Source organism: Taeniopygia guttata, chromosome 2 (genome assembly GCF_048771995.1).
Source record: "Taeniopygia guttata chromosome 2, bTaeGut7.mat, whole genome shotgun sequence".
Lineage (NCBI taxonomy): Eukaryota > Metazoa > Chordata > Aves > Passeriformes > Estrildidae > Taeniopygia > Taeniopygia guttata.
In genome coordinates this window covers 34060712-34078611 of record NC_133026.1, presented here as the reverse complement: position 1 = coordinate 34078611, position 17900 = coordinate 34060712, and the positions used below count along the sequence as shown (strand labels likewise).

At 37.5% G+C, this 17900-nt stretch overlaps 1 protein-coding gene across 6 annotated transcripts in view; it reads right to left on the bottom strand.

Moving 5' to 3' along the window:
• The window catches only part of TAX1BP1 (Tax1 binding protein 1), a 54529-nt gene extending 37468 nt beyond the window's left edge, over positions 1–17061 (bottom strand). For 4 of the 6 annotated variants that reach the window (XM_002195489.6, XM_012571685.5, XM_012571684.5 and 1 more), the window contains exons 1-3: positions 16719–16878; positions 13765–13947; positions 28–130 (exon numbers count right to left, since the gene is read on the bottom strand). In XM_002195489.6, the coding sequence (XP_002195525.6) occupies positions 28–130; positions 13765–13941 (280 nt within the window). In that variant the 5' untranslated portion in view covers positions 13942–13947; positions 16719–16878. Of the gene's footprint in view, positions 1–27; positions 131–13764; positions 13948–16718; positions 16879–16963 lie in introns of those variants that run through there. The other 2 variants (XM_072925663.1, XM_072925662.1) reach the window with 2 other exon arrangements.
• Between the last annotated feature and the right edge of the window lie 839 nt (positions 17062–17900).

Below are 17900 nucleotides of genomic sequence, written 5' to 3'. Positions count from 1 at the left end.
TACAGATAGACACTGCCTTATACCCACCTTGAAAAGTCAGCACACAGTTAACAGTTGATCCTTCCACATAATTTTCTGGCATAGGTGACCAAAGAAACGTGTAATAATCTCTTGCTGTACTCCAACCAACCTAAAATTAAGTAAACCACAACAAAAAAAGAATTAAAAAATAAAGAAAAAGAAAACATTAAACAGAGGAGTTTGATATTCACAATTAAGATATCATGGTCTGGCCTTTACAACATACTGTAATATGCATATTTCTGCTTCAAAATGCAATAAAAAGATACTTAGCAATGTTTACAAATCAGGAATATTTTAACAAGCATGTCAAAGATTTAGCATTAATTTTATTAAGCTTGTTACCTAAGGCAGTAAATGGGTCTAAGGCAATAAAAAGGTCTATATAAAGTAAAACACCAGACAGTTTTCACAATATATTAAACTATTTGGTACAATTTTTTTTTTCTATAAAGATACACATTTCTATATTAAAAATACAAAAATATTAATTCCTGATTTCATAATGAAACTTCCTTAGTGTAGATTCTATCAATGTTGACTCTTTTGTGTCCACAGTCCAAGTGATTCATCAGAAAACAAAAAGGAAGGAGAAAAAAAGAAGCTTTCTGTCTCTGTAGCGCTCGATAAAGAAGGATGCAGGACACACTCTATGGTGTGAAAAGGAAAGGATCAATCCCGGTCTATTTTGTGCATTTCTTTTTACAGGGTTTTTAAAGACCATCCCCTGTCTGTCTCTAATTGGTCAGTAACAAGTTGTTACCCTGTACTGATTGGTCACTCAAACCCCCGGTGTGTATGTGCAAGAAACTTTATTTGTGAGAGATAGTTTTCATTTTTCTATCTAACGGTGTAAAAACAGTTTATACAGGTGGCTAGTTTTTATTACAGTCCTAGAGCTCTTTCTCAGGAAAAGCAGTTGTTTTTTACTGGTGCAGAACTCTGTTCTCACGAAGAGCTGTCAGCTTTTTCATGGCTTCTATCAGCTCAAGTCAGGATTCAGTCTATAGGCCTTTGGCCTGCTGTTTCACCACCACAGCTTTCTATGCTACTGAAAAGATCATAACTGACACTTGAATTTTTTGACAACTTCTGCAATGCTAAGGACCAACATTTCAGTGTCATGCTCTCTCATACATACATGCTATGTTTGAGAAAAAACATGGATCTGCATGAGAACATAACTCAGCTAAGTCAGCACAGTCTTCTGCTAACTTAAAAAACCCTCTGCTTTCAGAGTTTTCCTAAGAGTGCAGTTCTGTACAGTTGTGAGCCACTTCAGAGAAGCTGTGGATGCCCCATCTCCTGAAGTGTTCAAGGTCAGGCTGGATGGAGCTCTGAGCAACAAAGTCTAGTGAGAGGGGTCCCTGCCCTACGCAGGAGGCTTGAAACTACATCTTCTTTAACATCCCTTCCAACCCAGGTAATTCTATGAGCCTGATTCTACCCTCTGAAGACATACGTCCCAACAGGCTTGAAATACATGCAACTGAACCAGAAAGCCAAAGCAACTGTGCAAAAAATGGATATTAATAATAGTATAATGGTAAAGGAAAAGAAATATATATTATTTAGTCCACTGATGAAAAAAAATATACCAAAACCTTATCTAATGCTAGGTGTCATACAGTTTATCAGTAAGTGGGAATACAGTCATGGAAGAATCAAGATATGGAAAGGGAATAAATTGTTTCCCAATTTTTATCAGGTAAGATTGTTTCAAGAGGAAGAAGAAAAAAACTAATACCCACACACAAAAACCACACAACAACCAAGAAAATATTAAGTTACCAACCATGATTTTCATTGCTTCAACAGGCAACACTTCCAAAGTGTTTAGAAGTCTTTCTTTATAAAGAATACATTGCAGCAGTGTATTTTAAAAGCATTAATAGTTGGGTTTTAAAGGAATTTGCAATTTAAAAAAAAAAAAAAAAAAAAGGAGAACATGTTTAGATAAGCAAAGGTAAAGAGAACATAAGAGGTAAAAGTAATTCAACATCAAAGCAGCAATTATATATGTATATAAGCATACATTTCATGTATGCAAATTAATACACAGCATTACTAAAAGAAATCTGAATACATTATTCCATACATATCCATTCACTTCTTCACTTTTTATTAAGAAATATGGAACAAACTAATGTTGAAGATGATGGAGCCTTTCTTATATTCTCAAAAAATATCAATTAACAACAGTGAAACCAGATGAAATTCTCATTACTTCTGTAAGGCAACACTTACTAAAGACAAGCAGCTCAGATGCTCAACACATCCACTATAATGGAATCACCTACTACGTCTTAGGCCTATTCCTAGCAAAGAAGATTTTTATGATATGTCCTTTCAAGCAGCTTTTAAAAATGTCAATGAAATGAGACTTCATGGGGTTGTTGTTCCCACACTTTTAAATATCTCAGAAATAACAAGGAAAATTCTTCCAGTAACTTGAAGGTAGTAAAAGCAATTTTTTCTCAACAAAAGTTCACAGGATACATTTAGCAAATTTTCACATTAGTCATGTCTTCAAATGCAACTCAGATGTTACTGCCCATTTTTTATTTTGAACTTGCTTTTACTTCAGAAAAGAGAAGCGTATACCATTATTTGCTGTCCTAAACTAAAGCACACTGCTTTCTAAATTTAGCTCTCAGTGAGTGAAAAGTCAACATCATATTTTTCATTTCAGTTCTTTTGAATTTCGTTTAAATTCTCATGTCCAGAAAAAATACTGTATAGAACTGAAATAATCTTTTCATCTGTTAAAAACCAGAATATGCACACACTGCTTCTAATGCTATTTTCATGACTAAAATACCATTGTTCCTTCCGATAATTAACACTGGAAAACATAAAAGAAGAAACAAAATCCAGTAATGTAAACACGAAAATAAAAAGTTTATTCCTGGAATTATATCTTTTTATATTTTTCTTTGATATCACATATTGAGTCATAAATTTAGTGATTTATCCAAAAACCAAAAGTTATTTTTATCAATACTCTACCTGCAGTAGCAATCAACAAAAGGGGTTTTTTGAGGTCTAGGTTTTAAGGTTTAAAGGTTTTAAAACTTCAGCCATACTGATACAAACAAAAAGAATAATTATGTAGACAACAAATAACTCTCCTGGTCTTTTTCTCAGCAGGTGCTGTATTTTTAAGTACAACTGTAATCTGTAGACTACTGGTACAGAGAAAACTGTGACACATCGCGAGCTAGCAGGGAATACCCAAGGAAGTTTACCCCTCAAGTATTTTCTGTAAAATTCCCCACATTTCCTGTCACTCAGCATCTCTTTCCCCTGGCAAGGCTCCCTGTCTTACACTCTTATGATTATGACAATTCCATCCTTTCTCTATGGACACACACAAAATATCAGTCGGTGTGCATTGCCCAACAGCTCTTGTCACTGCACAGAACTTCAGGAAATGAAGGTTTTCCCTGCTACATGTTGCACATGTCAAAATCTGACAATGCAGAGAAGGAAGTATGAACAAATGTCATCTTCCTCACAGCTTAATGCCTTTTAAAAGGGGAAGGTGAGAGTATTCTGCAGCCAAGCAAGTTAATTCAGTAACATTTTTCAACATCCGTCCTACATAACAATAAATATCATTAAATTCCACAGGGTTGTTTCTTAGATGGAACAAATAAGGAACAAAGCCACATAATGATATTCTGAGAATAAAATAAAAACCAATTTAAGTAACCCATGTTTTTAGTATAGGATGTAGATATTTAAAGAAACAAAATAAACCAGTTTTTTTTATCAACAGGTTTTAATAAACTTTTACTTTAGTACTTTGTATCTTTTGCCAATATTCTCTTTAATAAGCCTAGTACAGAGTACACAGTGGCTCCAAACTACAAAATGCTATGCTATATACATACATATACATAGTCATAAGCTTCTCTATGGCAACAGGTTACACTACCACAGATATAAGACTACAGCACACACTGGATGGCTCAGCAATGATTTAAATGTGATCTTTGACATAGGTATTTCTTTCAGCTCAGAAAGAAAACCAACAGATGTCTAAACTTTAACTAGAGTTAAAACCATATGAATAAAATTTAACTGCTTAAGGGAAAGTAAATAAAAATTGAGAAACTAAAACTAGTGGCAAAAGCTACTAAGGAAATCAATAGAAAGTGAAAAATATGAAGAGAAGATAGGTATATTTGTCAGCAGCCCCACAGTTAATTTATATGAAAAATAAAACCTTGTAGCTTTGGAAGCAAAGCAAACAGCATTCTCAGCAACATCAGGCATATTAGCTTAGAAAAAGTTTCATTTCAGATTCAGAAAAGCTAGACTATTACTCTTACTGCTGATGATACCAACAAAACCTACTACCAGTAAGATAGACTATCTTCCAGGTTAGTCTCTGAAATGGGAGAGGAGTTCAGATTCCCAAGAGCCCATTCGATGTGAACACCTTGCCTGTACTACAGTGTCAGGAGGGAAATGACTATTGCAATTCTCAGGTCTGTAAAAACAGCGTTTGACTATTTCAACTGCCCAAACAGCTGATATGCCTAACACTGAGCATCTTTTCTTATTAAAACATTATATAGAAAATAAATGCCTGCTAGAATGATTTGAAAATTTCATTCCTGCATTTGAAATTCAAAACAATGAAAAAAAGCCATTGAGAGAAATTTTGTCCATTATAAAAAATTTTTTTTTCAATAATACTGTATCTACTTTCATTTTCTTCATTTACTAAGCAAGTTGTAAAATTTTATGAAAAACATGAAAATTATGAAAATTTAAATAATAATAAAGCTCCAAGGATATTTATTTACATTAATTGGAACATAACAGCTGTCAAAAGACGGTAACAAGGGCAAAGATGTGGAAACCCACACTTAATTCTCATTGAAGACTCATGTGAAGTTAACAGCTCTATTTTGATATGAAGAACACATTCTTACATACCAAAATATGAAATCAAGGTTAAAGTTAACTTCACATATCAGCTGAAAAAACAACCAAAAAAATAAAAACACAAAAACCCAAACAAAAACACACCAACAAAAACAAAACAAAAATACAATCAACAAAAAGTCAACTACAAACATGAAACCAGTTTCCAGGCAAAGTATAAAGTATGTGCTGACACACAGTAGGATTTTCTTACTATCAGAAACCTTCAATAAATGAGAAAATTCTATAGGACACACTGAGAAACTTTCTCTGAACCAGGATGATCAAAACAGGCACAGTTTATTAGTCCCACTTAAAAACCTGGCACAGGCCATGGCAACCATTACAACATCTACATTCAAGCACACAAATATGGCAAATTATAGAAGAACTCCAACACAAAAATTTCTGAAGTTCAGAGGAGAAAAATGAAGAATTACCTGTCCAACTACACTTACTACACTTCACTCGTCATGAAGCCTGAACTCAGTTTCATCATCTGATGAGCACAGCAGCCATCAGCATTGACTGACTGTGCTGACACCATTACTTTTTAAGGACTTCACTGAAAACACTGAAAATGTTTTGCTCTGAGTTCAAAACTCAAAAAATCATTCTTATTTCTCAGTTGAAACAGCATATAAGACTTAAATGCTGCTTCAACTTCCCTAAAGCAACAGAAAGAAAAAAAGCCATTTTACAACTGAGTTAGACATAAAGCATCTGCTACTCAACACATTCTTCTATATGCTCTACACTTAATTCTTTCAAACTCCACCCTGAAATACATTTTTTTAATTAGACAGCTGTGCATAAATGCAAACATTCTTGCCTTCCTTCCAGTAGTTAACCAAGAGATTAACAATCCAAAAACTAAATCCTATTTTCACCTTCTCAGCCATGTTTTTAAACCAAAATATGACTACACATAATTTATCCTACAAAGAAGTCATATCCAGACTAGGTTATTATGTACAATGTATAACTGAAACCACACTTAATTTCCCCTCCATAAAATGAAAAGTTTTAATAAGCCATTACAGCGTAATACACTCATGATATTCCTATCTCCGACTTCTGAGCAAAAATACTTATTTTAATTTAGGACATCATAAACACTTTTCAGTCATATAAACAAACTCAGTAGCCACAGTGCAAATGCTGAAGTCTGGTAAAGTTTAAGAGTCCAGCACTAAGTACTTTGCAATTTGGCTGGGCAAGTAGGGACAACTCAGCTGTCCCATAATAGTCACACTAGACAGGTTTTCCTTCTATTAACACAGACATGCAGCCATCACAAAAGTTTTTTCTTCTTCTATGCTGCCCCACAGATACAAGCCCCTTCCTCACTGCAATGTCACATCACACAGTGAGATCAGCTTTCCCATATTTACATTTCACCCACAGTATGTTTCAACAGAATAGCCTGAAGAAAATATGACAAGTAGAAAAAGGGGTGATGAGGGAGGTGGCGTAAACAGGGAGTGCCTGTATTTATAGCCATAATGAGTTACCTAATACCTACCTGAGGGAAAATAATAACCATTTTATTTCACTGTATCTCCTTCAACTCTCATCTGGTTCATTTTACACAGAATGTAAACTTTTCTAAGGCAAAAGCTCTACCTTACAACTCCACAGTGCTTTCAGTGTAAAAATTATTTCCAACTTTGTTTTCATTTCTTGAGTTTCAGATTAACATGGAAAATAATTTTTTTCTGATTTTCCATTTTGTAAAATTTCTTTTATTTTATCATCGCTTGGTAAAGTCAGTTGATTTTATCTGGAGACAGAGTGCCTTAAAGAAAAATCATCAGCATGGGAGTCTCACTTGGCATTTTGTTCCCTGGCCTCAGAAAGCTGTTACACAGCTGAAAGAACAGCAGTGTTCATTCTGCTATACTAACAGTGCTTGACCCATCTACACAGCATCAACAAGCCAAAGAAGCAAACACCTCTTTGGAAAACACTTGTTTAGCTGAACCAATTTGGGCATAAGCAGCAGGCCCCTACTGCAGATACCTAATTATGATCCAATTTTTTTAAAAATCACACCAAAAACCCAACTGCAAAGTTTATCAGAGTAAACATTAAGCCCTTTTTCTAATTTAAAAGGTAAATTAAATAGCTGAGAAAGAAATTTGGCAAAGCACCCTAAGTACTGCAAGAAGTCAATTGCTACCTCTGAAAGTAGCAAAATTACACACAGTAGATGTATGTTATACAGTTTAATTATTACTGACAACAGTAAGTCAGCAGCCTTTCCATGTTTCACATGGTAAGAAACATTTACTTTGCCCCAAACCACAGACAGCACAGGTGTCTGCGAAACACCATTGGGACCAGTATCATAGGAAGAGATTTCTCCAAGCAGGCTTGGCTTGGGCCATAACCCTGAGTAAAGTAATGTTATTTTAAAGTGACAGCAATGTCAATGATACTGTAACACATAATCTACAACAGGCACCTACAAACACCAAGTTCTTCTAAAACAACTAGCACATAGGAAAATGAAAACATCTGGGTGCAGCAAAGCTCATACCAGCCAAAATTACTGAGACAACACTGACATGCCATTGGTGCAATGTACTTTTGAACACAGCAAATAATGGTATCTAAATAGCAGTTCTGAAAGAACCAAACTGTACAAAAAAATTCAGAATATGGATATAAGGAGAAGTACTTATTTAAGTATTAAGTACACTGTAGTAACATTCAGGCAGAGACATTTCAAAATAAGTAAGCAAAGTCAAACCTCGGGGGTTTTACTATATCTGTAATCATCTTATACCACATGCAACTTTGACTTAGCCAAGGTGCTTAAGTCTTCACTTCAGACATGACCTTGTTATTCACACTGGGATTAAAATCAGTTATACAACAGGAGCCCCAGGGTTGAGACATTCTTGGGTAGAAGACAGCTGCAAAGCACTCTAGACTCTTTACGAAAGGCTGTAATCTCAAAATGTTCTCTTAGTCCCAGGTCTGTAGAAGTCCATCTCTGCTGAATGTTACAAACACATACATTCATTTGGACTTTTGCAAACATATGGTATTTGTTGCAGTATCAAGGTACTATCAGGATCCTAAGTTATGATCATCTCTCATTGGTTATATTTTTACCTCACAGGTCAGAGGAATGTGTCAAAATGACACTGACAGAGTGCCTAGGATCAACTTCCTCTGTTAGGTATAAATCAAATAAATACAGAAACAATATTAATTCTCTAAAAGTAAACCTGTTACATATGTAAATTACTGTCCAAAAAAATGTATGACAGATCAAAGAGTAACAAAGCTACTATTTATTTTAGGAGATAAGCATGAAAATGTACTCAAAAAGAGCAGGTGGGGTTTAAGTAAACTATTCCCCTGCTACCACATCCCCTGAGAACTATCAATTAGCACAATCCTTTATTTCAAAATTGTTACCAGGTACCGACTACTTTGTTATGCCAATTCTATGACCTACTGCACCAAATAGTTTTATAAAATTATTGACACTTGGAAAAAAACGTTACCATTTCTTGTCAAAGGGAACATCAGATAAACCCAGATTATCCTTCTCTTCATCTCATATAGAAACAGCAAGTAATGTTGCCAGGGACTTTATTTTCATGCTAAGTACTATTTACTTGTCTTTTCAAAAAAGTAATCCAGAAGCCAACAGAATCACTCTAATTCAGAGATATAGCAATTCTCAAAAACATTCTGAATTCCAATAATTCTTTTCCCAACTATTTTAACAACAGGACATAGTGTGCACTGCACATTCCTCTATCATGGCCAGCTGTGCAGTGATGATTCCATGCCAGAAAAATGGTATTTCTATATGCATGTGGCAAACAATACATCCAGATGTTTTGCTGTACTTAAGAATGTAATCTGTATGAAAGTAATTGTTTCTTAAGTTATCAATCTACAACAAAATCAGGATATTGAAATGATTCACACAAGCTGTACTATTATTTGCAGTCCAAAAGAGACTAAATAGCCCAGAATACTATTCAAAGATACAGCTATACTGCCTTGATAAAACGCAAACACCAAGTCATTTCTGAAGTCTCTATTGCATACAGTGTTAAACTGCGTTACAAGAGTTTTTGTCCATAGACAATTTAATTCTGAGATCTTCTATAAATAAGGACATTGAAAAGACAGAAATTAAGTTGCATACAAACACACACACTGCACTATTGCACAAACAGTAGCTCAGATGTGGCCTTGTAAACACTGAGTACTCTCTCTGAGCAAGAGGTACTTTTTGTGTTCAATAAGTTACTAAGATCTTCCCAATTCTCATTACTCAGTTGTTCCATATTTTAGGTTGCCAGAACGTCAGCATTCCATTTTTAATTGTGGCCATTAAAAACATAAAAATGAAGAAAGAAATTATTTCCTTTTCTTTTCTAGGGGTACCAAGACAGTCAATATCAAAACATGCCTACAACTTGTGTATCCTAGAAGAATGGTAATGTAGATTACTCAGAAAAATGTATCAACCAGGACTGAGGAACAGAAAAGTTTTGACGGAATAGTTAAGTAATGACACAGTAAGACCAAAGTCATTAACGTAACATATGTAAGATTGATTATGTGCTGATATTGCAGGGCATTCCAGCATGCTTGTCTCAGCTAAATTATAGCTTCAGAAATTCACAAAGTATTATGATATACCCCACAAGCACTTATACTTTTAATTCTACTCTTTTGATGCAGTATCTTTATAAAGCCCACAAGAGCCCTTGTTTGTGCCTTTGAGATGTGAAGTAAACCTGCATCTCTTGTGTACTGAACATTTGACAGCCCTATTTGCAGACATATGCTCCAGACAAAGAGGTAGGCGCTGCTTCCTAGAAACCAAACAGGCTTTTCAAACACTTCTGCAAATCTGGACATTATGTATTAATAATGCAAAAAATATCACTCAGCCATTTATTTTACTTTATAGTCATGAGATGTAGACTTCCCTAGCCGGAAATTAGGACTACCTACAGACAAGCCAATTTTGCAACCAGATGTAGTGCATGCATTCGTTATTTTTCCTCATTTCAAAGAGGAAAATATTTGGGTTACATTAAAGGCCTCTCCAGATTCTGATTAACCAGAGATGAGCAGAAACAAATAAAGAGGTCTTTGATCACTCTGGGAATCACCTCCTATGAAATCAATCAAGGATGGTAAGTCTTCTCACCTTTGACTCCACACTAGGAACCATCAGAGTATCCTGCACAGAAACCCTCAGCAGAGGATTTGAGTAATTTGATCTCAAATTCTAGTTCTCATTAAACTGCATGTAGAGGAACTTGGGCTCCCGATGTCCATGCCAAATACTACAACAGTACTTATATAACACACAAGGATATAACTCATCAAGACCTTTTAGTACTTCATTACAGATGACTCTCCAGAGTATCATAAAAGCAAAAGAACACATAGCAGCAATGACAGACAGCAGACTTGAAGACTAAGTCAAAACCTGCATTTGACTCCTCTCCTGTAGGGGACAAGTAAGAAAAATAAACACAAAATCAATAAAAAATGCATATGCAGAACTTCTGCTCTAAAGCATATCTTCATTATTGCACTTCCTACATCTCCCAGTTTTTGCCAGACGTCCAGTCCCAGAACTAGTGTATGCATCTAGATATATCTAGTTTGTAAAAAAACTGGTACATCTGAAATAATTCTCCTATATGCAATGTTACTCTTTCAGTTTATGAACACTGGGTCTTCATTCTTCTAAGCTATACAAAACTACTTCCCTGGGAACAGTTTTAAACCTGTTACTGCCACCTCAAAGAGCCTTCTGCTCATTATTACTGAAGTTCAACATTTAGCAACTTACACTGGGAACAAAAAAAAAAACATTTCACCTACAGCATATGCAGAGAAGTTGGTAGAGTCTTAACTTTCACAACTTCAAGTAAGCTGCCATTAAGGAGAGACTCTGAAGAAGTTTGAAAAAGAAGCTTCAACTGTCATTCCATATTAAGCAGCCATGCCAATAAAGCAGGCATAGCCCTTCCCATATACATCTTCCTAGTCCCCTTGTTTCCATCACAGTAACACCAGCACAGCCGCCCACCGCACCACACCATGATTAAACTGAAGAACCAAGCCAGTTACGAAATAAGATGGCAAAAGCTGAGGGAGGAGAGTCTGTATTTTTCTGGCAGATCACCCCACTGATCCTTTTCACAGTGCAGCTGCACTAACAGCTGGACAAGCAAAACAAATGCACTAATATAAGTATATATATAACCAATATTTACTCAAGGCATCTCACATCCAAAATAAAAGCCATTCACTTAAAAAGGTACCTAATTTTTTTACCTAATTTTTTTTCAGTTCAATAAAAAAAATTCTTATCCAGATATTAGAGCAAACAAGATAGAATACTTCAGGAGCCACTGACCCCTAAAATTTAAAAAAAAAATAACATTAGAACCAAAAACAACAAGGCTCACAGAGCACAGGAAGAATCTTACTTCATATTTATTTTCTACACCAATCTGAAATTACCACTGCTTGTTGGGGTTTTTGGCTGAGGTTTTTTGATTTCTTTTTTTAACTAGGTGCCTTATTCCTCTGCCCACTATTACAACACTAGCTACTTTCTGTGCTATTTCAGACAAAGGTTAAATGACGCTATCTTGAATAGATTTGTTTTCTAAGCAACTTATGCACTTCAAAAGGACAAAGTGAACTTTATTCCCTCTACATGAACAGTCTGTGAATCGACTTTGAGTTCTCTCATAGAAACCCCACTTTTACGGCATACCAGCCAATATTGAAGATCATTAATGATTGTTCTCAGAATTAGCCAAGATTTTCTTTTGTCCTTTTTTTTTTCAGTCATAGGCTCAATTTACTAACCATGCACTGAAACTTTCAAATGTATTTAAGAGAAGTAACTGATAAAACCACTTTCTGCTTTCATTAGGTTTCAAGCTACCTCCAGGTGCTTTTTAATTTGCTCATGAACAATCAATTCTCTAGAAGTCACTCATTTTTTTACATCCAGATCACAGTACAACTTCTATTATCTATGCCAAGATGACTAGGTTTTCATAGTTTATTTTACTGCAAACATTACACATACATATTTGTAGACACAGATATAGTTAGACAGCTGGCTCTATTTAACTCAGTGTACTGTAACTATACTAAGTATATTCATAACACTTAGTGTAAGCTGATACAACTACTAAAAGAAAACCATTTTTATTCTTGCCATCTTGCAATGCTTCCTTCACTTATACTGATGTGAATCAGGCAAACTGGAAATTTAGTTGGGGAATTCCATTTTAAACATGTAGTCATAAAACCATTGAGGTCTTAACCTCAATTTGATTTGTCACACACGATCTCATTTCATATAAAGAGGAAGCACAAGAAAAAAGCCACCCTGCATTAAAGATGTTTCTTTGAACAGTAGCACTACCTTATGCCAGGTCAACATGTTCCTCAAATGACTGCAAAAATATTATTTGCCTCTGTTAAAGCAGAATAAAGTAGAACATCCATAGTTAAAGAAAATTATCATCACAGTCAAGATGAAATCAGATACCTATACATTGTACACAGCATTTTGTGTAATCACTGAAAAACTGTTTCTCAACTTCTTTTTTCTATTACCTAATTAGTAATTCTAGAGTCCTGCCTGATTGCCTCCCTCACTTAGGCCAACATACAAAGCCATTACATTCGTATTTAAATAATTTCAAGACGCTTACACGAAATATAAACAAGATCATCTATAACGTTGTGATAAAGAGGCTTTTATTACATTTCACAAATGCCATTAACTAAACATTCATGTGTTTTCTCAGTTACAGCATTTGTCAAAACTCTGCAAATAAGACACATACACACTTATTTTTAAAAATGTCTTACTAGGGAAATGTGCCTATTTGTAAGCTAATGCCTCCCTGGCACAATTTAGTGACTATACAGTCACTGCACTTTGCATTAACAACATTTTTGCTTTGTTACACAGCACAGTATTTCTATATCGCAGAGGAGTCATTTAGCTTGAATAAAGACTCACAATCTGCAGATTACAACAAAGTCAATAATTTACATTCTTAAACAGTGAACTGAGGTCTATGGGAAAAGTGCTCCAGTAACAAATTAGTCTGTAAACCATCTCCCCTCCCCGCTGCCAAAGCATCACTTCATTAAAACTTCTATTACATAAAATGCAAATAAAGAATTTAAGCATCATCTATTAGGAGCTATACTGACAAAGATACACAAATCAAGGTCTTATCAGAAGTAGATATTGGAATTAATCAATTTCTAATCCCATAAATGAAGCTTTACTAACCTTTACAAAAATCTCCAAGCACCTTTTTTCCAAGGCTCTGTTTCAAATAATTTTAGTGATCTATACTGTTCAGCCTGTTCCAGCGATAACAATTAGTCAGGGATGTGGGTCACGTTATCTCCAGCTTAGTTTTCATTCTCTGCACACACATTTCACACACAGTGTCACATTCTTCACTCAGTGCTGTTCACAATATCACTCTGTAACCACACATCTCTTCCCAAATAATTTCCATTTAATTCTGCACACACTAAACCTTCTCTTTATTCCAGCAGACTTCCAGCTGGACTCACTCTTCTAGTTTTGGTCTCCAGTTTGGTCTTTGTTACAAAATTGATACTCTAACAGCAGGAACCAATACATCACTTGAGTGATGTTCAACTTAAAGTTTACTGTTGTTGAGACCTATTTTTTTTACTTGCAAGAGAGCAAGCAAACGTTTGAAAAATAGCAATAGAACAAGCATAACTTACCTTGAAAATACCAACCCAGTCTTTCTGATGAGGATGGATAAACTGGGTCAGAGTGTAGTGACACTCAAGATGTGCGTTTGGAAGGTAACTTTTCGCAACATTTTGAAAAATCACGTGTGCAAAATTGGAGGTCTGCAAAGTGCTAGCTGAAGACGGAACTTCTTGAAAGGATGACATGGTTATCTGTAACAAAATTGTAGAAGTTGTTACCTGAACATAGTGGAAAAACAAGTGAAGTTACAAAAATTAATCTAGTAGAAATATGTATGACATAAAAGCCTAATAATTAGTTGCCCTGTTCTGAAAACAGAGAGCCATAGACTAAATTCACCGAAGTGCACTGCCTCAGCATCTCTCCAAAACAACCACCTCGCAGAATAAAAAGAGCAGTCATTTCAGCAATGACATCAAGATGGAGAGAAAGCATTGCTTAGCTGAATGCCCCCAGTATATCTCAGTGTCAGAAAGTGGAAAATAAAAGCAGTGGTGTGAAAACAAAGCAGGGTTCTAATTTAATGAAAGATTCTTAATGGTCTAGACATGCTAGAGAAGGAGATTGTGTAGTTTCACCACTTCAAACTTTTCTCAAATCTGTACTGCTCAGTGCTTTTCACAGCACTTTTACACATGAAGTTTTTCCTCCCCTCTCAGTAAAAGCATCAAAGCTCCATTTCAAGACATTTTTTTTTAAATAAGAAAGTTTATGTAAACAGGAGGGTTTGTTTGGGCTGGCTTTTCTCTCTCCTGCCCCCGTTCAGCAGTCTATGGGCATCTTTTACTATTCTCACTGTAACACATACTTCGTGTTTAGCTTCATTACCATAAACAATGGCCTGCATTGATAGCAGGAACATTGAGGTATGCAACGAAGTTGAAGGGATTAACACTAATCAGGTGGACTGCAAAAGCTTTTGTGCTTTCCATTTACCACCTCATTCAGGATACATAGTGCTACAACTACAGTAACACAAGATGCTTCACAAGCAGAACAGGAACATCCCTTCCTCAGATTCGGCAATATCTACCAAAAATAGAATAATACGCAACTGAAAAGTTTCAAGTGTCTGACTCCATTATATAATCAACAGTTTGTCAAAACATTTGATATTAGGAGGATTAGGGCCTTATGTATCTGACATTTCTGGAAAGATGAGCTACCCTATTCTTGCAATTGCTGTTGAAAGTAATTTTATACCAACCAAGCACATTCACAGCTTGAAAGAGGTTACTGCCAAGCGTGTGACATAATATGCTACTTTCATTGAAGACACAAGTAGAAACCAAAAGGAGACAAGCCACTGCAAGCCTCAAGTAGTTCAAATATGAAAAGGTGTTTGCATACCTCCTATAGCCTTTTAAAATTTCACCAGTTAAAAAATAAGTAGCGAAGACCTTGTGCTTTCTGAAACAAACTGCACTCTGAAGTAAACACGTATCCATCACCCAAAACAAGATAAAGGTAAATACAAAATGTTTTTTTTTTTTAGTTTTAAGCCATCAAAATTTTAAGCTCATTACTGCACAATTTAGAGTAACACATGAGGTACATACAGGCGGGCAGCCACATCATTTCAATTCATCAGATGTTAAATAAAAAACAGTCTTGTATACTGACCAACACGGGGTACAAGATAAAATACAAAGCTTGTGAAGATGAATAGATATACAAGAAAAAAAAGGAACTTCCACAAGCAAGAAACTGAGTAAAGCTCGAAATACAGTTTTCTAGAGACAACAGGGTACACAATAAATCCTATCAGTTATGTAGCTTCAGAGTCCAGAATAGGAAATGTTACAGCACAGCAAAATCCTGAAAACTCCCACACATCTTAAAACAGAGGATTACATTCAAGGCATCTCTCAGTTTCAGTCTGAACTACAAATGGTATGCATCAGCAATATCTATGGTTCTAAAAGAAAAACCTTAGTTATTTTCAATTGCAACAAATTCATTCATTTTTAATAATTCGGTAACTTAGCCAAATAACACTGACATTAAATAGTTTAATTTTCATTAGGTAGAATAAGTACAAAAAGAGTAAACACAGTATTAATAATAAAACCAATTGATTTTTCGGTAAATCTGTCTTTAAAATTGTATAGCTCAGCCTAAGCACATATTACAAAAAAAAAAAAAAAAAAAAAAAACCCCAACCAAAAGGAAAAATTATCAGTTTCTGCACATTGTTTGTCAGCTGCTCAGCTGTGCCAGCTGAGCAGTAGCCCTAGTGGAACCAGTAAAGGCAGACCGGTTTCCAACCCCAAAGCAGAACTGCTCACAAATCTAACTTGTGCAGACCAACACAATCATCTGGGATTACTGTTGCCCAGCAGGAAAATCCCCGGGGCTTAGGTGATGCTCAGATCTACTTACAGTTCAAGGATAGTTATGGGGATGCTGGGTACTTGCGTGCTTAACTCACAGCTACCGGCTAGGCAACGGGAGAGGAGGAGGAAGAGCTACGCACAGGCTTCATTACCGACATGACAAGCGCTTCCCACGGGAAGGCTAAACGACGCGTTTGGCTTTGCGCAGCGGAAAGGACGGTGAAAGGGAGGAAAAGCTCGTCGAGCAGGAAAAACAAAAGCAGGACGAGCCGCACCGGCCCAGACAGCTCCTCCTGGAGTCCTCCAGCTGCGGTCCCGGACCCCCGACACCCCCGGCCCCCACCCGCCCCTTCCCCGCCGCTGCTCCGCCACCTGCCCGACGCGGTCACCTCGGCTCCGGGCCTCCTTCTTCCCCCGCGGGCCGGGGAGCCCCGCCGGCTCCCGCAGCCCGGCCCCGCCGCTCCCCTGCCGACACGGCCGGCCCGAACAGCTAGCGGGGGCCGGTGGCGCAGAACCGTGGCTACACGGCTCGGCCGCCCCGGCCCGGCCCAGAAGCGGCCGGAAGCCGACGGGAAAGAGCGTGTCAGCCCTGCCCGGACCCGCAGCCGGCCACGGACAGCTCTTACCTAGGCAGACGCGGAGGGCACCGGGGACATCAACATGGGGCCTCCGCCACCAGCGCGGCGCAGCTCCGCCCGTCCGCCCGCGTCACTTCCAGCCCGGCCCTGCCCGCGCGGGGCGGGCCCGACACGGATCCGGTTCGGGACCGGGGAGCCGCCCGGTGGTCTCCGCTTCCTACGGGCCGAGGGCGCGGCTCGGGGGTGCGGACACAGTGCTGTGCGCGGCGTGTGCCCGACAGGGCTGCTCTTACCTCCGTACAGCGCTCCCACTGTGCCCTCCTGCCTTGTCCGTGATTACAACATCACCTCTGTCGCACCCACTTACCCGAATTAATCATCTCCTCTTCCGTCCCACGTCAGGACACGGGCGTGCCGTCACCCTGTAGGCCACCGTTAATCTGCCAGCCTTGCAGGTCTTCCCGGGGCAACGGAGGGGTGAGATAGGAGCGGCTGTGAACGCTTACACGGGGTTCTGCCTGGGTACCTTGGCGGATCTCCATGACAGGGCGTTACACCACACACAACGCTGACTCGGAGAACCAGGGAAGCACAGAATTCCAACCTAATTCATTAAGGTTGGAAAATACCTTTGAGCTCATTGCGTTCAACCTTTGACCAATTACCACATTGTCAACTAGACCGTGGCGCTAAATGCCACGTTGTTTCTTGAACACCTCCAGGAGGTTGTGACTCCACCACCATAATCACTTCAGTTGCCACAAGTTTATACATGATTAATACCTTTTACCACATCTGATAGTTTTAAAACAATCTGGATTTAAACGGTTTGGGCATTAAGGCTTTTCTGACTATGCTGGCAACTATTTCACAGGCTCCTCAATTTTCATTCAAAAGCAGCTGGTAGAGCCCTGACCAGAGTCACGGTGTTGACCAATGCACCCAGTGCTGGTTGCCACTACAAACTGTCTTCAAGATCATCTTAAATTCTTTGCTGCTACCATTTCTTACGTGTTTTCATGTGTATTTAAAACCAACAGGTTATGTGGAGAGGCATAGTGTTATTATAAATAATATGATTAATCATTGGAATTACTGAGTTAGGTTTTTGTTTCAAGTTCACCTGTTTTTTCATGTTCAATCCTAACAGAAATGAAACTAAGCTGGAGCATAGAAAGTGTATTTAAGTAATTATGGTAATTCATTGTGCTTGCATTTTTGTTTCTGAAA